General features: G+C 54.3%; 1 protein-coding gene across 3 annotated transcripts in view; it reads left to right on the top strand.

The window, feature by feature from the left end:
* Grb10 (growth factor receptor-bound protein 10) overlaps nt 1-25,260 on the top strand; it is a gene marked incomplete at its 5' end in the record, with an annotated part of 103,238 nt that overhangs the window by 46,627 nt on the left and 31,351 nt on the right. For 2 of the 3 annotated variants that reach the window (XM_013520627.1, XM_005396600.2), the window contains 5 exon segments: nt 2,529-2,665; nt 7,187-7,268; nt 18,315-18,425; nt 22,283-22,634; nt 23,659-23,809. In XM_013520627.1, coding sequence (XP_013376081.1) covers nt 2,618-2,665; nt 7,187-7,268; nt 18,315-18,425; nt 22,283-22,634; nt 23,659-23,809 — 744 coding nt within the window. 3 annotated transcript variants of the gene reach the window in all.

Consider the following 25,260-nt stretch of genomic DNA (forward strand, 5'->3'; position numbering starts at 1 on the left):
CAGGTGGTGGAGGTGGCGGAGGTGCCAGGGAGCCGCAGGGCAGGGGCTGCTGGGGCAGGCAGGGCAGCGAGCCCTTGCGGAGCTCAGCATTCGTGCTGACCCTACCCCACCTCCAGCTCTGCCCTGGTCTCTCTGGAGCCCGCGCTCTCCAGGGCCGCTGCTCCCCTGCAGCATGGAGCTGCCGCCTTCACCTTGAGGCCGCACTGCTCTGCCTCCTCACATGGGAAACCGGAGAAACCCGGCCACACACCGGCTGGGCGGAGGCGTCTTATTTTGGGAAAACTATTTGTCAAGATTGACAGGCCTGGGCGAGGCTGCTTTGTGGGTGATGGAAGTGCTCTAAAATTAGACCCTGGAGAATGCAGGCAGGCTGGGTGGCTGTCCCGGCGCTCACCGGTCTCACACTTCCCACAGGTGACAGGTGTGTGAGTAACCGCTCAGTAAGGCCGTGGTGGAAAATGAAAGACGGGGATCCCCCTGCCCACGGATAAACCGGAGGCTCCTCTCCGGCGCAGGCCGCCAGTGTGTGGCCGTGCATATCTCGGGAAGAGCGGCCGAGGCCGTGTTGTGTGCAGCCGTGCGAGCCTGAGTGGGCCGAGGGCGGCGTTGGCAGTCTTCAGAGGCACTGTGCCGGGGTGTGGGAAAACTGGGGGAAATCTTGGGGTTTTATGTGGCAGGATTTTTGCTTCTGAGCTAGTCCTTCTCGTGGTTCCGAAGGAAAGTTCTTTGCATTCTGATCACAGACGCTCCAGGTATATCCGAGTTCAACTCGTGATCGTAATACAAGCGTGGGTGACAAGCCCGGCTGATCCTCCGCGGGTTGGAGCCGTCGCCCCCAGCCTGGCCGAGCAGCCCCGCGCGCTGCATGTCCCTCTTCTCCTCTCAGCCCGGCTTCCCCGGATGCATTCGCTCCGAGTTCAGGGTCGATTACCCTACGTCTCTGCTTTGAAGTCCCGAGCTCCCTTTGCTTGTGTGTAGACACAAAGCGCAGTATCAAAGCACACTGTCATTTGGGGCAAAAAATACAAAACAAAACAGCTCCAACTCTTCTTCCCAGGTTGTTTCCATCTCTGAAGGAGCTGATTTCGCACACCTTGCAGCCCTGGGCAGTGAGACTGCAGCTTTACCTCGTTGTCTGAAGCCCAGGGCTCCGGGTGACCGTCAGGAGGGGGACAGGCTCTGTACTCTGCCGTGGCTCCGAGCCACGAGCCTGCCTCCTGGTCTCCCGGAGGGTCCTCACCCAGGGATGCAAGTGGTGACACCGTGGGCCAAATGCCCTTGTGCTGTGCTACAGCTGCACGCACGGGCTAGGACAGGACGCATCGCAGGACAAGTCTTGAACAGAAAAGAAAGAAACCGTGTGGCACCACCCTGGTCCTTGGGAATCGCAAGGCAAACTCTGCCGTTGTTCCATTAATTTTTCATATGCGGGAATCATTGAGCGTGGCCGGGGGAGGGAGGACTCCAGTCTCTCACTGCACCATCCCGGAGGCGTCGCAAGGGTTTCGAAGTTCTGGAACTGACTGTAGAGTGCGAGCTAATAAGGGGTGGGAGGGGTCCCCACCCTTGAAGCAGTGACCCAGCAGCCCCTTCGCGCACTGGTCCCTGGGCAGCCAGCGCAGGGCTTTCCTTTTCAACTCAGGGCAACCAGGAAGCAGGGGGAGTTGGGGAGAGCAGGGAGAGGTGTCCCCTTGCGAGGGCCAGCCCAGGGACCAAGCCCTCCAGCGCAGCCCCGCCTCAGCCGCCCGTTCAGCGGTGGACTCCGGGCTGACAGATCCACCGTTGCCCTGACTGCATTGGACGTCGTGGCACTGGGGGCCCAGCTCGGTGCCCAAGTCTCCGGGGGGCGATTCCTGCTGAAACAAACCATAGCAATGTGCAGCCGTGGGTGCGGCGCGCAGGCTGGGACTCTGGGGAAGAGAGGGTTCTCCGGCTCGTCTTGGTGAGCCGAGGTTTCTGCACGTCCTCTGAGCAGCTGAGATCGGACTGCGGCGAGTGTGTGCAGGGCCACGTGGTCGTGGGAAGGTCTGGCATTAAATAACTAACGAGTGATGCCTACAACTCGGATTAGGGAATTTGGGGGCCCTTTCCCCTTTCCCTGGAAGGGACCAGGACTGTAATTAAGGGCTCCGATCTAGAAAGCAGGTGCTGCTAACGTGATCGTCAAAGAGGAATCTGCCTGCCCTTGCCAGCCTGGGCCTCCTGTGTGGGCGCAAGGCTTTGATAGCACTGACCACTGGGCCATCCTGCCCTGACTGGGAGCAGGCCACAGACCAGAGCTAATAACCTTCAGAGGAAGCCAAGCCAGTACAATGATGAACCTGCTGGTCATGTCTGGGAGTTGGTTCCCTAGCTCTTGGCAAGGCGTCATTGTTGGCTTCTGAATGGTGGATGGACATTCACACCTGGCCCGCCAGGCTGCAGGAACTCCTTCTTTGTTTTCTCTCCTTTAGCACTTGGGATTGAACTCAGGGTTTTCACACAGAGCTACATCCCTAACCCTTTGTTTATTTTTTATTTTGACACAGGGTCTCGCTGAGTCACTGAGTTGCCCCAGCTGAGCTCCAACTCGCTACCTGCCTGCCTCAGCCTCCCAGAGTGCTGGGATAACGGACATATGCTACCACGTGCAGCTAGAAATTACCAATTAATGCCACAGTCACTGGTGAGTTCTCTGCTACCTTTTGTGTTTCCGCTTGATTTTCTGAGTACAGTCATATTTCAGATTACAGGCTGAGGATTCCTCATCCTAAAGTTCAGAATCTCAATTGCTTCAAAATTTGGTACTTTCTGGGCCCCAATATGCAGCCCCAAGTGGAAAATTTCACTCTGTGGGCCTTCACACTGAGCTATATCCCCAGCCCTTTTCACTTTTTGTTTTGAGACCAGGTCATGCTAAGTTGCCTAGCTTGAGCTTTCACTCCTACCTCAGCCTCCCAGAGTGCTAGGACTGCAGCCACCACGCCCGGCTCACTTCTGCCCTTGGCAAGAGGAGCATTTCTGAGAAGTAGCCGGTCCCGGGCCTGGCGGCTGGGGTCCTGCCTCTGCTCCGAGGGGAAGGGAATGTGAGGTGCGGAGGACTGTGCCCATGTGTGTCCAGAGTCCTGCAGAAGGCGCACGGGACCTTTGGCCTCGCCTTGGGACTTCTAGGGGTAGGCAGTGAATAATCAGAAATGTGGGCAAGACTTTATGCCCAGAAGCATTTGTTTGATCGTTATTTATGTGATGTGGATTTTGCAAACTATCGGAAAGTGTCTAGGGCAGTAGTTTTAGTATGAAAAGAACGGTATTTACTAAGGCTTAAAAATCACTTCTAATCCTGTTAATTGCAGAGGGCGAAGCCGCCGGGAGCAGAACACAGGATAGTTTACACAATCCGATTTCCACAGTGTCTGCTTGTGTCTGAAAAACAGGCAAAGATCACACATACACTGTTAGCCCTCTGTCAACAAATCTGGCCGCTCTTATGTCCGCTCTGTGTGCCCAGTATTGTTTTACACTTGTATCTCCTATATTGGTTTAAGAAAAGATGAGAAAAGGGTTCCCGTTAGGAGGTGAAGAGCAGACTGGCAGGTGGTGTTTGAGAGAAGCTGCAGGAGTCCCTGGGTGGCCACGGATGGGGAGACACTGGTGAACGGGGGACTCTGAGAGCTTCCTCCTTCCCAGCTAGCCCCGCTCCTTGCTCAGCACCTCGGCGCAGGTCCTTCGTGGGGTCTCCTGCCTCGGGACATCAGTCCCCCAACAGTTGCTCCCGCCTTCCTCCTCAGACGCTGGCTCTGTTGTCAGCTTTGGGTCACTATCGCAGATGCCTGCGGTGATGACCTTGAAGGAAGAGTGTTTTGCGACTCACAGTCTCAGAGGTTTCAGTCCCTGGTCCCTTGGGCTGCATGCTTTGTCCATGTGGTGCCACTGTGCATCACGGCAGAGGGGCCTGCTCTCCTCAAGGCAGCCAGGAAGCGAAAGAGGTAAGGGGTGGGGTCTCCAGCCTTCACACGGGGCCCTTGGGGACTCTAGACCCAGCCTGCAGCCCAGAGACCCTTCACCATTTCCGTGTCCACTGGGGGGCACTGGCTGGATAAGAGCCTCGGGGTACCGCTCAGGGGCTCTGCGTGAGTGTGAAGTGCTTAGCCCACAGAGATCTCATTGTTGAACTAGAGAGTTCCAAAGACCTGCATGAAAACGCAGTAATACGTGAATATGATTAGGATTCCCACTTGAAAGTCAGGAGCATCCGTAGCCCCCGTGATTCGCATGTGGCATACGTGTTCTACGAACACCGCAAACATTTTACACCTGTGTACGTAATAGTTTATTGGTTTTTGTTTTTGCTGAAAAGACATGCAGGAAATCAATCATATAATCCCCTCGGTATAAGAGTAGAGGGAAGTTTGAGTTTTTACTTCATTTTTTTCTAAACACCTTCAGATTTTAATACTAGGAAGTACTCCATTATGATTAAGAAATAAAAAGAAAACTATTTCTTTGGGAGGCTTGTGACAGCCCCTTTCCTAGGGTGAGCCGGTGCTCAGCTCCGCTGCAGACTGGGGGGGAGTCAGCATGGACCCCATCTCACCTGAGCCTGCAAGTCTCCGGGTACAGCAGCACCTTGTGGTGAATATCTGGGCCACGAAGCATTCATCATGCCCATGCCCTGCTGCTGTGGCACCTTAGAGAAACCGCTGCGCTCTTTGGAGTTTCTTGGGCTGTTTGGGTGATTGAGTGCTATGTTAATCAGCTTCCTCCCGCTGAGACACAGTACCCAACCCCACAGCTGAAAGGAGGAGAGGGCTAACGTGGCTCACGGTTTCAGGGCATTCAGCCCAGGGAGCCAGCTGGCTCCAAGGCAGGACCATCGAGGCAGAAGGGCCCGAAGGGACAAAGCTGCTTAGTTCATGGTGTCTGGGAAGCAAGCAGGGTGACAGCGCCAGAGAGCAAGGAGCAGGGACCAGGGATAGTCCAATGTGAAGATCTAGTGACCACCCAAGACACCCAGAAGTGTGCTAGTCCCCTAGGCAGCTCCCAAGCCAATCACGTTGACACAGTCCACTTAGCCGTCAGGAAGGAAGGATCCGGGGCTGTACCGCCAGGCTGCCTGTACCCTATAACCCCCAGACAGCCCCAACCCCCTAGTCATGGTAGGCATAAAGGAAGCCAACCTTCCTGTGCCTCTGTGCCTTCCCCTGTGAAATGGGAGCCCAGCCTGGGTGAGCAGGTGGGGCTGTGGCCAGCGCACAAGGATAGATACTGGATGCGTTGGGCACCAGAGCTTCCCGTGGGGTGGGGGTGCTCATGTCAGCTGTGGACAGTCCCGTTTCTGATGCTTCAACCTCAGGATATTTGCACCTACAGTCACGAGAGGGGTACACATGCAGTAGAAACCATGCTTTGAAGTGTGAGCTTGGATCCCTCCCTGGGCTGCTGCCAGGCTGTCTGATGCTGCCCTGTGACCCTGGGCAGTGACAGCGAACCGCAGCACCCTGTCAGCCCCTGGTTGGGAGGGAAGCCACCAGCTTGCTCCAGTGGATGCTACTCTGAGTGTGACGGTTGGTAGGTTAGGTGTAGCTGATCGCATTCCGTACGCCATTTTCCACATGTGTAGGTTCAGTGGGACTGAACACCACGTTGACAGGTCTGTCCACTGTATTGGTGATGATAATCCCAGAGATGGATAAACAAGGATACAGTTCTACGTGGTAGGTTTTAGAGCATAGCTCATCCTTCTGGCGCAATTCCAGACCTTTCTAGTTACACATGAGTTATAAATATTTCACAGACTTCATTCATCTGTAAGCGGGAGTTGGCACCTTCCCACCACACGTGAGTCACGGCTGGGTTTCGTAAGCATATAAATACTAAAAGCCGTATTTCCCCCACATTCTAATGGGTTTTTCTGTTGGCGAGACTGTGCTTCCAGGCAGATGTTTTTCTAGAATTGTGCCTCTCGGTATTGCCGTCACCTGAAATTTTTCTCTTCTCTCCGATGTCTGGAAAGTCACACTGACCCCTCCCCCCACGTGGAGGGAGCGTTTATAAAGCCGTCCCTGGATGTTTCTGTCCCGTGTAGCAGAAGGTCACGGCTTGGTTACCAGTAGTTGTTATGGAAAGTGTGTGGGCTCATGGAAGAGAAATCATGCAGTATTTCAACATCTGTGTCTGACTTCTTTCACTCGGTGTACAGTCTCCAGCCAGCTGTTCCCCTTCAAGGTATCTTCTGCAGTGATCCATGCACACTCAGATTTATAGCAGCGCTGCTCGCCATAGCTAAATCTTGGAAGCAGCCTATGTGTCCGTCAGTGGTGGATGGATAGAGAAAATGTGTTTACACACAATGGAGCACTACTCTGTCATAAAGAGGGACAAACCCGAGTCATCTGTAGGAAAATGGATACACGTTGAGACCGTAATGTTCAGTGAAATAAATCAGATGCACAAACTTAAATATCTCATGACTTCTCTTGTATGAGAATTCCAAAGTATAACTAAAGAGCAGAATAAAAGATAGTAGCAAGGAGGGAGTTCTTTTCCACAGGGAGAGTGAGGAGAAGGGAAAAAATAACCAAATGAAAACGTGGAACTAGAACTTTTGTACATGGAGGACGACCAGGAGCTGGAAGAAAGGAGAGAAGTGGGAGGGACGGGGTGAGAGCAGAGCTACGGTGCGTCACATCCACGCACAAAGTCCCCCGACATGCACTCATCGTGTACTGCGAACATGGATACTGAAAAACAACAAGTAAGGAAATAAAAGTGAAGAAGAAGTAAGGAGAAATGGAAGGGGCCAGAGGGCCAGGGTACTGAGAGACAGAGTGGATGGAGAGGGAGGCAGCAGGGCTGGGGGCGTGTGCGGACACCAGCCTCAGGAAGGGGTCTGGTGGAGTCCGCAGGCTGCACGGAAGGTGCACTGTTTCCACTCGTTGCCTGAGCTGAGCTGTTGGCCGCCGTTCCTTTTGAACCACTGTTCACAGAGAACCATTTAGGCCACAAGACAGGAGTAAGTTTCCTTCTAGCTCTTCTGCACCTTGTCAGAATTGGTTTCCCTGTTGGCTTAATTCGAACTGTCTCTCGGACTGTCATTGACAGCTAGAGAAGTAAATGGGGAGGAAGGAAGGAGGAGGGCACCGGGGAGGAGCCAGGCAGCACCATGCTGGGGAGTGTGACAGCCCTGACCCTTGTTGCCTTCCTTTAGGACAAAGTGGAGCCTGCGCCCCAGAGTCCCGGAGACCTGGTGCCGCCTCGCCTCCCAGTGAAGAAGTCCAAACAACGCCCAGGTAAGGACCCGCAGGAACCCCGCGGCAGCGGCTGTGCTGGGACGTACCATCCTCAGCGTCACGGGCACGGGTCTGAGGTCGGCCACAGGTACCAGATCCCAGGACATCCGTGCCCATGCGGGGCGCTGTGGTGTGCACCCTCCTTGCCCTCAGTTGTCCTGTGCACTTGGAACCAGTGCTTGCGGGCGTTCATACCTGGTGTGACACAATGCTATGCACACGGGAGTGAGAGCAAGAAAACCGTGCTGCGTGTTCAATATGTGTGTTCTTTGCAAGAGTTTTTGGTTTGTGGTTGGTTAAGCCCGTGAATATGGGCCGCGGGGTAGGGACGAGAAGCTGTGCATCCTAGGAAGTTGTTCTGGACGCTCAGAGAGGAAGATTCTGATGTTGAGTCTTCCTTTCCCCTTAAGGAAAAACAAGCAGTTAATTCACTAGATATAAGCAGAGTATGTATTACATTTTCCCACTCGTTATAGGACAGGACAAATAACAACAAAGCTCCTACAAGGCCAGTGCTAGGAAGCAGCCTTCTTAATCTGCTAGAAACTCACTTGTCAGAACCCTGCAGGACACGTCCCAAGCTGGAGAGACAGAGTTGTGCCCTGGAAAATCTAGACTTAGACGTGGGTACCTGCTGTGCCGAGAGAGCTTAGCAGCACAATAGAGGAAGCAGGTAAAGGAGCAGAAACTGGAAAGAAGAAATGCAATCTGCCTCTCTCTGCAGATAATATAATTATTCCAAAAGTGAGGCTGTACAGATACGCAGACAAAACTTTGAAAAGGGTAAGAGCTCTCAAGTGAGCAGCCCCAGAGTGAGGACAACGTATAAAATTTAATAGTATTTTTAGACCTAGTAGGAAACAAGAAGGGTAATGTAAAACAGACATCTCATCTGTAATAGTAACACAAATTATAAGGTGTCTAGAAATAAAGACAAGAGTACCAGATACGACAGCATGCTGCTGAAGGACGTAGCATACCTGTAATCCCAGCACTCTGGGAGGCTGAGGCAGGAGGATCGCAGGTTCAAGCCCAGCCTGGGCAACTTAGTGGCCTATGAGACCCTATCTCAGAAGAAAAAGGAAGACTGAGGGTATAGCTCAGTGTGAGGGCTCCAGATTCAATCCCCAGTGCTGTGAAACGCAGGACTTCCAGTCCTGACAAAGCAGAAGGCCATTCTGCGGCCCTGGGTGAGAAGGTGGAGGATAACGATGATGTCACATCGCCCAAGACTTTGCAGTTCGGTGCTGACGCACCTGGGTTCCCCGCAGAGTTTCCATGTGACTTGACAAGTGCTTCCCAACTTGGGCAAGGAGGCGCTGAGCTTGGGACCTGCCAAGGGAAGCAAGCAAGCTGTGTGGCGGGCAAGCTCAGGTCAGGCATCAGGACTTCTAGGAGGAAGAGGGAAGGGTAGGTTCCTTTGAGGCGGACTGTAAATGGGGCCCAGGACCAGAGGGGAGCCCCAGAGAGACGCAGATTGGCGGACAGGAGCCGTCGCGGAACAGGGGTCCCGGGCCCCAGGGCTGACCAAGTGGGCTGGGGCCCCGCTGCACCCCGAGCTCAGTAGTCAGGTTGGGGTTCATTCAGTAACTGAAAGTGAAAACCCTACATGCCTTAGATTTGCTTGAGGAATTAGTGACTAGTGAGAGTTCTCTTGCCATCAGACTAAGATAGAATTTCCTGATAAGATACAGCACACTCACAGAGGAAAGTTGATCAGATTGTGTACATGAGTGTACATTTATCCGCAAGGACACCCAGTGGGTGTTTCTCCCCTGATGATGGAGAGTGAACCCAAGGCCTTTACACTGAGCCACACCCTCTGTCTCTCTTTTATTTTGAGGCAGGATCTCTCTAAGTCACTAAGTTATGTGGCCTCACTCAGACTTGCAGTCCTTCTGCCTCAGCCTCCCAGAACGCTGAGATTACAAGTGTGCACCACCATGCCCAACCCAGATGATATTCAAAAAACCCTAAAAGGCACACTTCAGCCCAGGCAAAAAAAATCTCAATGTGTGTAGCATGCATGCTGTTAGTATCCTCTGTCAAAAAAAAATCCTACAGACAGAATAAGAAGTCAGATGGAGAAGCTTCCAGGAGTGCGCAGGAGCCGCACAGCACCCCCTCCCTCTGGAGCCGCCTTCCCAGGAGAAGCCGGAAAGAGATGGAGCTGGAGGCTGAGAAGGTCCAGGGCTCCAAGGGCTGTTTCGGGGGACCCAGGGCAGAGTCCGCTTTCACATGTAGCTGATGGCGCAGCTCATCCCTTGCTGGCTCACACTCAGCTCTGGGCGTCCATGCTGAGTGGACACAGGGTCTCCTGAACCCTCTGGTGGGAAGGTGGCGTGCGGTCCCCGGGCCCGCGCAGAGCGTGGTTTGTGGGAGCCTGCGGGGCTTGTGGTCTCTCCCACTTCCTTTCCTGAGCGTGGTGCTCTTCTCCTCCTCCTGCTGCCTCGAAGCACAGGCAGCACGCAGGACTCTAACAGGAGGCGGGGTCACCTGCCCGTGTTCACCCTGGATTGGGTGCTGACTTCCCGGCGGCCATAACCGCAAAGCTTAATCACCTATGCGGACAGAGGCCTTAGGTTTGTGCTCGTGTTTCAGTCCCAGCTGCCATGTAAGGGCAAGGGACCTGATGTTCAGAATAAAAGATTAGCCGTGACTTTCCTTGACCTGTTACTTCTATCTGCTAAAGAGGATTTATTGCTCTTGTTTTATTACCTCATTCCTAGCATAAGCTGCTTATTTTTGTGTGACAGTTGCTAAAAATGCTTCACACGTTTCTTAGCAGCAGCCTGCAGGATGGGAAGTGTTTTCCTTCGAAAGTGGGTGGGTTAGTAAAAGCCGGGAGTACTCTGGAGGATTTCTGTGAACCTCGTTGGGGTAAAATTATTTAAAACAAAACTTATCACTCTAAGCACTTGTAAGTGTACAGTTGGGCGGCGTGCACAGTTTTCACAGCCTCGTGCAACCGTGCCTATTGTCTATTTTGAAAACTCTCTTAGCACCCCAAACAGAGCGTCCGCGCCCACTGAGCAACCCTGCCTGCCCGCAGCCCTGGGTGACGCTGGGTGTGCTCCCTGTGCCCGGAATCTGCTGGCTCCAGGTAGCTCAGTGGAGTCACGCGGCGCAGTCACCTTCCTGCCCCTGGGACGTACCCGACACAGCTTACTGGAGGAGAGCTTTGTTGTGGCTCAGGGTTCCGTCTGCGGGTGCTGGCTCCAGGGCAGAAAGGGCGTGGTAGGAGGGATTGGCAGAGAGAGGTCAGGGCAGCAGGAAGCACAGGGAGGAGGAGGCGGAGCTGGGAAGTTGGAAAGTTCACTCAGTGGTGGGATGGGGGCCAAAGTCACATGCATCCAGCTCCAGGACTTGAAGTTATTTAGGAGAGAAACACAGAGCACGCTTGCAGATAGAAGCTATCAAGAGAAGCGCTGGTCTCCTTTCTCCCGAGAGCATACCTGAGTGTGTGTGCATGTGTGTGTGCGTGCACGCATGTATGTATGTAGTACTGGAACTTGAACGCAAGGCCTTCACGTTGAACTACATCCCCAGCCCTTTTTGCTTTTTATTTTGAGACATAGTCTTGCTCAGTTACTCCGGCTGGCCTCGGACTTACGATCCTTCTACCAGGGTGCTGGGATTGTAGGCACTGCCCACCACACCTGGTGGGATCGTCCACTTCTTGAGGACACTCACCCTGCCTTACTTATCCTGAAGGTCCACTTCAGGCTCTTCCTGGAGTCATGTATCGTAGATACTTGATTCATGAGTTTCTGAACTCACATGTCATAAATAGACCTGTGGTGTCCAGATAGCTCCCGAGTCTGCCTCCCCCCTGCACGTGGGATGTTCTGTTATTTCTAGCAAGCAGAGACAAAACCAGCTAATGCAGCCTTTCTTTTCCTGCTGTGCTGCTCACAGGATATGAGGGGCGAGGTCATCGAGAGAGTACAAAAGGAGACAGTGGGCTCCTCCTCAAAATCCTGTTCTCACAAGATAGCTGAGGTCCATACTCTTGGTGCCCTTCCAGGGTAAGGCAGTACTGGCATCGGCTCACATCAGTAATGGCCTTTGGGGGTGTCGGGCAGCATCGAGGTACAGCAGTCTGTTGGTCTGGTTTCTTTTTCCTCGATTCTTATAGTAGTCTTTTCACTACATAATAAATGCATTCACCCTGGGGGTATTGGTATACAGACGTAGTGCATCTTGATCCTTTCTATGTTCCCTCCTCATTCCTTCCTTTCTGTCTTTCCCATCCCTACACCCCTTCACTTCCTTTCAAAGACCCAACTCTTTGATTCATTGATCCTTTCGACTGTATTGTTTAATCTCCATATGTTTGCATAGTTTCTGTATAGTCTTGTGCTGTTGATTACTGGCTGTGATTCTGTAGTGTGCAGGGATTTTTTCCATTTTGTTCTGTCCTCATGTAAGTATGCTTTATGACCTGTCTTAGTTACTTTTGTTTTCACTGAGACAAAACACCCAGCACCTACAGTTAGAGGAGGGAAGATTTACTTATTTTTGGCTCACAGTTTGTAGTAGTGTCAGTCCCTAATTGGCTGGCTCCAAGGCTGGGTGGCACAGCAGAGGGGCATCACAGAGGTGAAAAAACAGTTCATGGCATGGAAGGCAGAAGGTAGGAGGCAGCAGAAGCAGCAAGCAGCAGGGAGCGTCAGCAGCTGTCTTGCTGTCTCTGATATTCCACCCAGGCTGCATAGCCTTGGATCGGGTAGCACTCACATCCAGGGAGGGTCTTCCTATTATCCACTCTCGGAACTGTGCAAAACCAATCAGTGAACTAACTCAGTATCCACACACCTTAACCCAGCATCACACCGTCTAGATCCAGCTCCTTCTCAAAAGCCCCACCTATGATCACATGAGGCTTTGGGGGGACATCTAGACACAAGCCATGGCACGACCTCAGGTGGTCTATTTTGAAAAAAGTCCTGTGTGTTGTTGAGAAAAAATGTGTATGCTGTTGTTGGATGAAATGCTGTAGATACCTACCCATTTGGGGCCATCTCCTCGACTTGCTTTTTCATGTTTCTGTCGTTTCTGCACTGTGGGGTGAAGCTCAGTAAGGGTAGAGAAGTTATCGCTGCTGTGCAGATCCCTTTAGTTGGGTTCTATCTCCCTGACTCCTTGGGTTTATGCTTTGGTGTTTATTCTCTCTCCAACCTACTTAGTGTAATATTTGAATTCTTCTAGGATCCAAACTTCTGTTAAGGGCTTAATCCCTAACACCAGTCAGAGAGGAGAAAACCAACTAGATTATGTTGAAGATATGCAGATAAGCCAAGAATTGACATCTACTAAAAACCAATTAAAATCAGCAAGTATGCCACCATTCACAATAGAAAAGAAATCAGCAATAATAATATTGTCAAAGACTATGCTGTTATGGACACACCATATAATAACAGCTACATCTACACCAGTCTTAACAAAAGAAAGAGATCTGCAGTAGTAATATATGTACAAAGATAAACCAAATATCAACATGCAGTAAATGTCTACTGAAAACAAAAACTCTCCCACCATGAACAATAGAAAAGAATTTGGCAACAATAGGGTAGGGTCAACCTAAATAGCTAGAAATTAAGAGAGCTTAATAGTAATACTAAATATAGAGGGGTGGAGGAGGCAGAAAATGAGAAAAGTAAAATTTGAAAAAGAAAATGGAAGATGAGGAGAGAAAAATGAGGTAAAAAATCCAACTAAAGAGTAAAAGTTAATAGAATTAGGTAAAATAACCAAAAAAAGATATAACAAAAAATAGAAACAAAGTGCAAGAGATTAGAAAAAAAAAGACCAAAATAAAGCAAACCAAAAAATCCCAAAGACAAAAAGAGAAATGTGTCCACAATTTTCTGCTGTGTTTGGGTGCATGGTTTCTTTCCAGGCTGTTGCTGGAATCCACCAGATGTGGGTGGGGGGTGGTGAGTCACACCGGGGCCTACGTTGTTTCCATGCCCACTCTTGCTGCATGGACGTGGAGTCCTGCGCTGCCTTTCCACTGGGTGTGGTTGGTCGGTGTTAGGGCTGTGCTCGCTCCAGTGACTCTCAGTGCTGTGTCCTTCTGCATGCCCCAGATCACTCCCGTCTCTATCTTTATGGCCTGTTGGTTCGTGAGGGCCCTGCATGAGCCCAGCCTGCTGACCCAGAGGCAGGGCAGCAGCAGGACCAAGGCTCGGAGCCTTCCTTGCTACCTTCCTTGCTCTAGATGCCCCTCTGTTCGTACACCCCAGGAAGTGGCAGCTGTCCACGCTGAGGTGTATCCTTGTTCACCACGGTAGATGGGGATAAGAACAGCAGACCACTGAGCTTTGTTCGGGGAATGGCAGTGAGAGGGCCAAGCTGTCCACTGGACTTAAGGTCGATGCCGTAGTTTTAGGCCCAGATTCCTCAGAAAACCACTTGTGAGTGGCCTGGCTTCTTACCGCAGAGGGTGGGACCGCTGTGTCCTTCCTGAGCTGAGCTTGCCACTGTTCAAGCTTCTCAGGGGATGCCCCAGCCCCCCTCCTCTGTGACTGTCCCTTGTGACCCTCTCCTACCCAGTCACTGTGGTAGGGTGACCCCAGAGACCCTGAAGGGAAGCTGTTCTGTAAATTCTGATTCTGAGTAGCCGTCCCAAAACAACTCCTTGCCAGAATGGTTCCTGATAATACGATGCCCCAGTGACAGTGTGACAGATGCCACAGTGGAATTCTCCGACTCCGGCCTCCCGTGAGGAAGGGGTCACTGTGGTAAAGCCCCACAGTGTATTTACAGCTTACAGTGCCACGCACTTTTCTTGGGGCTAGGGTTAACCGTGCACTGGTTCTCCCTGGGGCTGCCCACCCTCTCTGGACCCTGTCCTCCTGTGTCTGGGGACTGGACCTTCTCCTCTGGAGCTGGGGCTAGTTTTCCAGCCTGCTTTGTTCTTTCTTGTGTTGTCTTCAGTTTTTCTGTACAGTTCCCAGTTTTCTAGTCAGCTTTTTCTTGGTTCCCAGTGTGCTACATTTTCTAGCAAATGGTTATTTTTTAGTGTCTCAATTTCAGGTCTCAGAGACCGTGTATTTTGCTGCCAGTCTTTAACCGCCACATTGAATCTCTCGTCTTCATTTCTCTCCTTCCTCTTGTGTGCTTGGGTGAGTGTCCTGTTGTAGGTCCTTAAACTAGTAAGGATGTGTGCTTCCTACTTTAACCCACTGTGTCCCCCTACGAAGTAAGCATTATTGTCTCCAAATATACAGGAGGGGAGCAGGCAGAGGAAGAGAGCTGTGCAGCCACACCTGCCTTGAGTGGCCAGGCAGCCCACTGGGCTTAGTGAGCTGGGATCCAGCGCCCGGCTGCTGGTACCGGCTCCGAGCCTTGGTCCCGCTGCTGCCCGGCCTCTGGGTCAGCTGGCCTGGCTCGTGCAGGGCGCTGTGTTGCTGCTCCTCTTGGACACCTCTGAGTACTCACGGGAGCAGACTGAGATTCCCAGAGAGTGAGTGAGTCCTCTGGGCCCCAGACCATCGGCGGGGACGGCAGCCCGCAGCCCTCCACCCCTCCCAGGCCCTGTCGCGCTCACTCTTCCTCTCCTCGCTGAGGGTCATTTGTCTTAATAAGGAGATGGGAACAAAACCAGCATTGAGGCGCACGAATTCTCTGTCTTCGCCCAGCGTCCGGCAAGCGGTAGCCCCCTTCCCCCGTCCTTATTTGGAGCAGAATTGAAACAGCCATTGTGGTCCTTTGTCATTTTTTGTCTGGGCTGTTCCGGCCCGGCTTTCCTGGTGCTCTGACAGCTCACGCCACTCCTTTGTCTGGTCCCTTTGAGCAGATAATTGGGCCCCATTGATGTTTCTTGTTCCCTTTGGCCGTCAGGATGCTAGTGGCTCAATAGAGGGCTTTCTGCTCGCTGCTGCCTGTCCTCCTGGTGGGCTTGCTTTTCATCTGCTTGCTTCCTCCGTCATCTCCCTGTGACAGCCATCGGTCTGTCCATCTGTCCGTCCATCCATCCATCCATCCGTCTGTTTAGTTTGAGCAAGCGTCTGTCTCTTGTGCAATGGTGCACCCTTCATCACCTCTGACTCCGCGCTTGCATCCCCAGTGGACTGTTCTGAGGAAGTGTGATTCCTTTTTATATGTGCCAGGGTTGAGCTTAGAAATAAATAATCCTTCCTGTAAGTCAGTGATGGAAAAATATCTTTAACTTTCCCCTCAGTAGGAAACGAGAGTCTCTTCTTGCCTAAAATGCAATATTATTATCATTTTTCCACTGCATTATACTGTATCTAAGTTAACCTTTAAGCAAAAACTACAGTTAGTGCGTATGAATCAGTGTCTAAAAATTCCAGTAAACAAAAAGCTTTTTTAAAAAAATGTTGGGATGAGTGGTTTTTCTTAGATAGTTTTAAACCGTGTCCCCAAAGTGAGGCCTCAACACAGAGACTTTCCAGGAGGGCTGGAGAGCCCTGCTACTCACAGCGTGAATGCACCCCTCACCGTGGGAGACAGGGTGAGGGCGCCCATCCGCAGGGAGCCACAAGCCGTCACCCTGCGTGTCTGGGCTTGCCTCTCCTGAAATCAGCCGGCGCTGGGCCCCAGATCCTGCTGGTGGCCTGATGCCCAGGGGCAGGGGCACACTGGCTGATGCTCCCTGTGGAGGTCAGCTAAGAATGGTCGTATTCCCTTTGGATTGCTGTGACAGAATGTTACAGGGGGAGAACAGCATTTACCTGTCACATCTGGAACCAGATTTCCAAGACTGAGGCCCACAGGGGCAGTGCCAGGTGAGGATCTGCTTCCTCAGGGACGCCTTCCACTGGGCTTTCACCAGCTGGCGGGGCGGGTGAGAGCACCCAGGGGTCCCTCCTGTAGGGCACTAATCCCTGTCTGGTGGCCCCACCCCCAGCACACCCTCTCTGAGTGCCACTCCCTTCTGTACTCCCTTTGGCAGGGAGGTTTTATCACATGCTCCTCAGGCCCGCTGATGTCAGACCACAGTGGGAACCGTGTTTGTTCCCTGAGCCAGCGCCCTAGACAGGGACAGAGCCGGGCCACCCAGGAACCTGTTCTCACCCGCAGCGGGACCAGGACGGCCCGCTGGCAGGTGGGGAAGGGGACAGCACTGGCTTCCCGGAGCGTCCTGTCCTGGCCCCACCATTTTCCCGTCTGCTTCTGTGTCCTGGGCTTCCCGCCCTGGGCGCCGGGCCATTTCCTGGAGTGGCCCAAGTGGGGAGCTCTGGGATGACTCTGCCTCTGGTGCCGTGGAATTTTGGCTCTTCTGAGAGCTGCAAGTGCGCCCCATGACAGCTTCCATAAACAGAGCTTGCGTTTTAGCCCTCTGCGCTCCGGCGGCGAGCATAACCATGCTGGGAGAATTCCTGGCCTCTGGGAGCCTGCACAGCCCGGGAGCTCCATTCACGCTGCCAAGGGCCGCCCGTCTGAGGATGCAGACTGTGCTCACGTCCCTCCCTTCCCACTGTCCCAGATCCTGGGCTCCTCCCTGCAGCTTCCGGCCGTCCCTTGCCTTTGGGAGCCCAGTCTTTCATCCCCACAGCGTTCATCCCGTTAGTCCTTACCCGACTGGGGCAGGTTTTAACTCTTGTAAGAAAAGGAATTACTCTTTCAAAGGCAGTAAAATAAGTTTCATGTCCTCCCTTGCTACTTTCTGCTTAGCACTGTAACCCTTTTCCAGAGCTCGAAGCTCCATTCCATCTAGCTGGCAGGAATTGCTATAAATTTACATATAAATATTATAGTGAGCTAACTCAAACATAGGTTAGGTGTCACATGGCTTCTCTTATGTGAGTAACTCAAAGTATAGATACTTTATTTATTTATTTTTTGTCTTTTTGAGACAGGGTTTCACTATGCAGTTCAGCCCGGCCTTGAGCTCACTTTGTAGCCCAGACTGGTCTTGAACTCGCAACGACCCTCCCGCCTCAGCTTCCCCAGTGCTGGGATTACAAGAGCGTGCCACCACGCCCAGCAACAAAGTATAGATAATTTAAAGAGAGAACAAAAGATGACAGAAAACAAGGAAATAGAGTGTGGAGATCGAAAGAGGACTTGGGCACTTGGGGAGATGAGGGCGGACAGGAAGCTGGACAGATCCACACGCACTGTGTATGTGTACCCATTCCCACTTGCATGTGCTGTCATGTGTCGAGAACAGGCACAGTGGAATACTTTTAAAATGTATGCATGTACGTACGTGTAACGGTTTGGTGCACGCGTGTGTTCCGTGTGGTGTGAACATGTGAAAACATGGTGTGTTTTATGAGCTTGCATGTGGCCAGGGGCCCTGCCGTCTTTTCTGCCTCGGCCCGATATTGCTGCGTGTGCTTCGAGGGTGAGCACGGCTGGAAGGCCGAGCGGTGTCACCGACGTGTCTTTCTGCACCCGAGACGCTGCCGGACACGTAGTCGGTGTCAGTGAGTGCGGGGCCCATGGAGAGAGGCCCTGGTTAAATGGATGGATTTTAACTGTGTGGAGCTAAACTCGTGGAAACCTAAGAGTGTGGTGCTGAGTGTGAGCAGCCCGGTGCCAGTGAGCGGCAGGCTTTTGGACCCTCGCCTGAATTATCCCTTTTCGATGCCGCTATTCTTGGAATCATAGTTTTAGTTTTGGTGGAAAGTGGGAACCTTCCAGGATGACATGTTACTTATTGAGATTTTTGTACGCAGCCTTCTGCCTGCTTTAAGTTGTGATCGGAGAATTAGGAATTGAAATCAGAAGGGGAAGCAGATTCATTGTAGTAAAACACACCCAGCATAGAAGTTACCATCTGAGCCTTTCTGAACAGTACGCGGTGGGGTGGCATTAGGCGCAGCCGCAGGCCATGCAGCCGTCCCCGGCATCCACCCGCAGAGCTCCGGTCACCGTCCACGCTCAAACCCCGTCCCAGGAGCTCCGGTGCTCAGCTGCGCCCTCCATCCCAGGCGCACGCGTTCTGCTTCCTGCCTCCGTGACCGCGACGCGCGACGCGCGGGACCTGCGGTTGTGTGTGTGTGTTTACTTGCGGTTATGTTATTCGGTTTGCTTTTATACTGGCTGAGTGTCCCAATGTCGCAGGGATGGAGAGGAGCACGCCAGCAGCGCCGCGCTCAGGGCTCTTTCTCTGTTGGCCACACGCTGCGTGCGGAGGAAGAAAAGCAGCCGACCAGAGTGCGCTGAGCAGCGAAGGTGCGTCGGGGTGCAAGAGCGCTTCTGCGGCAGGTTGAGTCACGTTTGTGCCGGCTGTACGCGGTGAGAAGTCGGGGGCGCGGCCGCTCTTCGGCCCTTCCCGGATGGGCGCGTGCAGGGACTTCGGCCCTTGCGCCTGCGCCTGACTTTGGCCCGGTCTGGTGTTTCTTCGCAGACTGCCCTTTCTTGACCATCCGCGGCACACTGCTTTGCCCACACCCTGCGCTGTGGGACCGCGTGTGTCTTCCTGTGGAAATCACCAGGAAGGGGCGGAGGGAAGACACAGCGAAAGCGCTGCCCAGTTCCAGGGGCTCCGTAGCAGCTGTGTGTCACACACAGTGCAAATAGCGCAGCTCTCAGACGCCAGCAGCATTCGGGGACAGGAACCCAGTGTTGGCTTTCACCCCAGCACACAAAGAGGACGCTAGATGGTGCTGTCGACTAGGAAGTGTGTCGCCCTCCACGGGCGAGCAGAGACCCCGAACTCCCTCTGTCTGTCCTTTCCTCCTCTGCACCTTTCCTGGCTGCGTGCCTTGCTTGCCTCGCAGCGGACACTCTTTCAACTGTTCTCCAAGCCAAATCCGAACGTGTTTCCCTGACTCTTTATCTGTCTCAGAATGAAGCCAGGCTCCGCCTGCTAATGACGGTGAAACAGGAGAGACGTGCATTTGAGCTTTGATGAGCTCCCCAGATATTTGGGGCAGAGTCCATGCCGAGCTTTGTCCTGGGCTATTTAAAGAAAGAAAATAACTATTAATAACTTGATGGACAGCCATGTCGTCTGATCTGTATTTGGACAGCAAAGACATTCTCACCAATCTGTGCACTGCAAGGTTTTAGATAGAAGGTCATTTCCCATTTCTCTCCTGCTCTTTGCTCTAGAGGGGCAGCCTGGGAAGATATTTTTGCTCTAGGGTAGTGTGGAATCGACACTTAGTGTGACCTGCCCTCCAGGAGCACACCCGTGTCCCATCCTCCCACTTCTGCTACCTGGAAAGAAGCTTCCCACAAGTGGGTGATTGCTGATCCCCCTCCCATTTGTGGACTGGAAAAGAATTTCGCAGCTGGTCAGGCATGGAGAGATCCGGGGGTCCTGGCCAAGGTGGGCTGGGTGAGGGGACAGAGCCCTGTGATGAGTTTGCAAGAACTGAGGGATTTCAGCAATGGCTGATTCTAGCAATTTAAAAAAAAAAAAAAACAACTTGGTATAGAATACAAAGTGAATTGTCTATAATCAGCCCTTAAAAAGCCCTATTTGGGCTTTTCATTTTGGACCGTGTTAGAATTTAAGAAAGTTTAAGTGCAGTGAGATAACCACAGTGATTTCATTATTGGAACAGTTAAAGTGGTAATTATCCCCACGGGACATCTCAAAGTTGATGCTAGAGGAGAGCATTTTCAGACCCTTTAAACAAGGGATGGTTTGAGGCAGCAGATATACTGGTTGGATTCGATTCTTGAAAATTGTGTCCTTCTCTGCGATTGCTAGCAGATTGGCTAGCTTTGTTTTAAAAAGACCTGATTAAATGTATTAGAGTTAAAGCAGTTGTACACACAACCTCACCCAAAGGAGAGGCATTGTGAGGACCTGGGGTGTCCCTTTCCGTTTTGAGAGCCGCTCACCGTGCACTTGCTTTGAATGGTATCAGTATTGCTTTGCATTTAACTTGGCATGGTAACGCACCTCTGTAATCCCGGATGTGTCTGTGGGAGGCTGAGGCAGGAGGAGACAGCAAGTTCAAGCCCAGCCCGCACCACTTGGCAAGAAGAAAAGGAAGAAGGGAGGGGTGCTGGCAGTGCAGCTCAGTGTGAAGGCCCAGGGTTCATGCCCCAGTACCACCAAAAGCAAAGACAGTTGCTTTGCCCTTGACCTGACGGCAGAGGGCAACCCAGAAATGACCCGCCCTGTCTGCCTGCACCATCTGCCCTACCAGGAGCTGAGCTGGGCAAACAGCCTGGCCTCCTCGTGGCCATCTCAGCAGCCAGCTGTGTGTCCCTCCTCCTCATGACCCTGGGCGTGGCCCGCCTGAAACTCAGGCCTTGGTCAGAGCCCCTGCCGGGCACCACTGCTGGCACGTAGAGACCACGCTGGGGACTGTGGCCCTCGGGCTCCGCCTCTCCAAACTGCCCCTCACCACAGCCCCGGGCGCTAACACTGGGCTCCCGTTCCCTCTGCCCTTAGCCACACTCGATGCCAGGCCTTCTGCAGGCTGGTTTTGAGGGATTGTTTCATGTCGTGATGCCCCTTAGACTTGAGAGACAAGGGAAACCACAACAAAGGCCATCAGAAACGGTTGGCAGTGCTGGAGACCGAACCTAGGGCCTTGTGCGTGCCGGGGCAGCGCTCTGCCTCCCTGCTGCACCCTGCTTGCGTCTGAGGCTGTCGTGTCCGGGCCTGGACACACGAGGGACCAGGCCTGTGGGGAGATCTGGGGTCCCGGTTGCTGCACGCACTTGGGGGGTCCACTTGTTTTCGCCCCAGGGGCCCCTGAGCACCACGTGCGATCTTGCACAAGTGATACTCCTCCAGGCCTGTTTCTTCGGCTGTTAAACCAGCCGGCAGTGGCCCTCCGTGTGATTTTGTGCAGAATGGGTGAAGTAGAGCTAACGCACAGCACCCCAAAGTTCACTGTCTGCCCTCACAGCTCCCCAGGGGCTGGGTATTGTCACTAACCCCACCTTAGATCTGGAGAAGCTGAGGAATAGAAAGAACACCCGGCACCCTGCCCTGGGCCTGGCCGGCAGGGGCAGCCACAGGAGGGCAAGTACCCCCGTGCCATCTCTGGCTCTGTCCTTCCGGTGAGGAGCGAGAGCCTCTCCTATGGTGATGCCCTGAGGCTGGTAACCAGGCCTGGCCCCCATGTGTGGCGTGGGTGGTAGCAAGGGGATGGTGACTTGCAAAGGAAAGCGTTAGAGCAGTGGTCTCCAGCCTTTCTGACACGCGGGACAGGGTTTATGGACGACCCTGGCCTTGGTCACTCTTCTCATCACTAGGCCGTGATACCCGACTTGCAGGCGGGGAGGGTTATTTCAGCTCACTGTGTGTAGAGGTTTTTGCAGTTTACTGGGGCCAAGGCAGCACGGCTGGGCAGAGGGGAAACAGCTGAGAGGGAAGGGAGGAGGGGAGGAGATAGCCCAGGCCACCCAGGGCCCCCGCTTCCCCAGGCCCGCCCTCCCAACAGCAGGGTAGCTGTGGACTCGCGGTGGACAGACCCACTGAGAGCGCGTGGCCCCTGGTCAGCTGCCTCCCTGAGCCCCTCCTCCCATGCATGAGGCTTTGGGGGACATCCGGACGTGAACCATAGCGAGTTTTCCACGGCAGGGGTGGGGGCTTGGGGCTGACTCTGAGCACTTTCCCTTTATGGTGTGTTTTGTTTCTCTTGCTCTTGCACTGTGATACACAGAGATGTAATTAGGCAGCTCACGTGGTGCCGAGTCAGCAGGAGTCCCCCCCATCCTCCCGCAGCTAGCCGCCCCATCCAGGAAGATGGAGGCAGTGACCGCCAAGTGTGGCGCTCGGGCCAGGCTGCTCCGCCATCTCACTCGGGTCTGTGCCGGGTGCCGCTGGCCGGTCACTGGCCACTCCCTGCTCACTGCCAGAGCTTTGACCCGAGTCTGCCAGCTGTTGTTTGACCACAGCCTCGGTGTAGTCAGACCTCGCCGCTGAGGTTCTTGTGTCTCGGGCCCTGCGCCATCGTGCGGGTCTGCCTGGGCACAGCGGGGCAGTGGGACTGTGCCTTCCGAGTCACACGGGGGTGTCAGTAGCTACTGAGCTGTCCTGTCGGTCTGGGGACCGGTCCCCGTGGCATATGCATGCCGCTGACTGCCCTTCCCCACCCTTGCCCTGTCCCCTGCAGATAATGATGTGGACTTCGACAAGCTGGTGGATGACATGAAAGCATCCCTGTACATGGCCTCCAACATGCATTCGGACACCGTGCCGCTCCTGCAGAACGGCCAGCCGCACGCCTGCAGCCAGCCGCGTGCTCCCAGCCCGAAGCCTCTGCCGCCTCCGATCCCCAGCCCAAGGCCTCTGCAGCCCACCCCGGCCCCCATCCCTGTCCTGAGGCCTCTGCCTCCACCCACCCCTGTCCCGAGGTCTCTGCCACCTCTGCACCCTCCACCGCCACCCCCGAAGCCTCCGCAGCAGCCCCTGTCACCCCGGCTGTGGGTGCAGCGCTCCCAACCGGTGCACATCCTCCCAGTCAGGTAGGTGACACACGGTCCCTCTGCGCGGTGCTGGGGCAGTGGGGGCTGCGATGACGATGGCCCTGTGGGTGACAGGGTGGGCCCAGCTTGGGGTGCGCGGGCTGCGCCTGGGACCCGGCCTCTTCTGCTGTGCCTGCTGCATGCCAGTCACTGGGCCAAGTGGAGGGGAGTGCAGGGAGAGCTCCAGACGTTCTGGAGCGTTCTGGATGTCACAGATGTGTCCAGGCGGGTGACTGAGTGCCGGAAGACCACACTGCCCAGAGTGCGGACTGCGGGCCAGGGACGGAGTCACCCCGGGGTTGGTTGGACCCCACCGGGGCGGCGCTGTGACTGGGTCCCTGCGGGGTCAAAGTGGGAGTGTTGCTGGAAGTGGGGGCCCTGGAGAGAGCAGCTGGGGACATGGGGTGTGGCGGGAACCAGGGCTGTGGAGGAAGCTGTGGGGCACAGGCTGCCAGCGTCCCCAGGCCTGAAGCTGCAGGGGCCCAGGGACAGCGGTGTCCTGACAGGGCAGAGCTGAGGACCGGCAGCGTCATGGTGCCTCGGTGCCTTAGCTGGCAGCAGCAAAGGGAAAGGCAGCCCTGGTGACCAGCTTTGTCTCAGGTAGTTGGGGCATCCAGGGCCACTCTATGACACCAGCCCAGGAGTCGCATGTGTGGCCCTGGCAGGGGACGCCTCTCCTCACCAGGGACCTGCAGGGTGCAGGGGCCCTTGCTGGGTGTTACCCCCTCTCCGGCCTCTCTGGCAGGTCCGCATCCCTGTCCCTCGCAAGAGCTGCATTTCTGCGGGTCTCTGTTCCCCTGGCCATGTTCCCCTTGCTTTCTGAAGCTTCTGAGATTCCTTTCCTGCCCAGCACCCCAGACCTGAGAGGTGGAGGGGGCTGTGGGACCCCAGCTCACTGGCACCCCGTCTCCCCGCTTTTCCCACACCGGTGGACACCATCGGGCTTTTCGGTGAAGATGTGTGCGCAGCCGTGCGGGGCTGTCGGGAATGGCAGGTGTTCACCCGCTTGTCTCCTTCCTCACAGGCGCCTTCAGGAGGAGGACCAGCAGTTCCGAACCTCGTCCCTGCCGGCCATCCCCAACCCGTTCCCCGAGCTTGGCAGGACTGCCAGCCCCCCTAACCCTCCTGTGCTCCCGCCGGGCTCCCTCCTTTCAAACCATCCCCCCGCGAGGCAGGTAAGTGTGGCCGTTTACACACAGGCGCTCGGCCGGATCTGGGCAGCGTGCAGGCGCCATGCCGCCTGGGGGGGTGGGGACTGGAGACCTTCTCCGCGCACCCTTCCCACGGCTGCTGTACAGCTGTCGTATGAGGCCTTTCCATGTCCACTTCCCAAGGCTGAGTTGTTGGGGAAAGAGTCTCATAGCCGTGATGTTTAAAAACATAATTTGGTGCTTAAAGATGCTTGTTGGTTCCTTCAAAGAAATGCTGTGGCCAGGTCCCCCCACGGCCAGGAATTCTGGGCACACGCATCAGTCAGCTTCCTCGGTGCAGGAACAGAACACCAGACACAGGGATTCAGGGACAGAGGCTGACTCTGGCTGTCTCAGCCCGTGCTCGTATCATGAAACTGTGTTTCCTAATGCGGATTACTAAAAATGTATAAAACGACCTTAAGGAGACACAAGCAAATTTTATGCTTACGCCTGGGTCCTGTCCTTCAGACAGGCTCACTGCGCGGGAGTTCTAACATCCCAGGAAGTGTGCAGATTCAGACCGCTGCTGGCTGCAGCATTTTGGGTAAAGGATGCTCAGCCTGTACCTGTGACCGCTCCCCGTGGTCTAGGCCAAGGTGTTTGGTGAAATTACTGAACTGAAGTGGGTTAGCGCCTTGGTGCTTGCTGGAGGCATCGCGAGCAGACGTGAAGTCTTTGCCATGCTTCTTAGGCCCGGAGCCACCCTGGGACTGCTGTGGAGCGTGCCACTGAGCAGGTGTCCCGGGTCCGAGGGTTGCCCCCGCCTGGCCCCCACCCACCCGCCGCCGAGGGTACAGCCGCCTCTTCCCAGCACGGCGGCTGCCGCCCATCCTGCTCTGGATTTTTTCTGACCTCCTTCCTGGGCACACCTCAGTCTCTTAGCTGGCCTGAGGAAAGTAACTTGAGTCGCAAAAATGTAGAAAGTACAAAAGGACTCCCTGGAGGAGTCCGGCGGGTGTTTGGGAGAGAGAATGTGGTAAACATCCTCCCACCACCTCACTGCCAAGTCTGGACATTTCCAGGAAGAGGACACAGACGGGACAGTGCCCTGCTCGAGAAGGCTGCTGGGTGCACACCCTGTGCTGGCTGGTGTTCTCTGGCATCGCCCGGCCCATTTACATGGGAAGAACCCTGAAACATAGCAGAGATGCCGAGGCATGGGGCACACTCTGCCTCTGCTCTTGGGACCCGTTCTGTTCACGCAGCCCTGGCCTCTCCGCAGAGCCAGGAAGGGAGCAAGGGCAGTGCAGGGTCTCAAGACTCCCCAGAGAGTGAGAGGCAACAGTGCTTGCTTGTTCACTGGACCGCAGGCCACTGAGCTATCACAGAACAGTATTTTAACAAGGTGTGATGGATGGACAGAGATGGATGAGTAGAGATGGATGGGCGGATGGGCGGATGGGCGGATGGGCGGATGGGTGGATGGGTGGATG

The sequence above is a fragment of the Chinchilla lanigera genome, unplaced genomic scaffold, assembly GCF_000276665.1.
Source record: "Chinchilla lanigera isolate Chin_1 unplaced genomic scaffold, ChiLan1.0 scaffold00055, whole genome shotgun sequence".
NCBI lineage: Eukaryota > Metazoa > Chordata > Mammalia > Rodentia > Chinchillidae > Chinchilla > Chinchilla lanigera.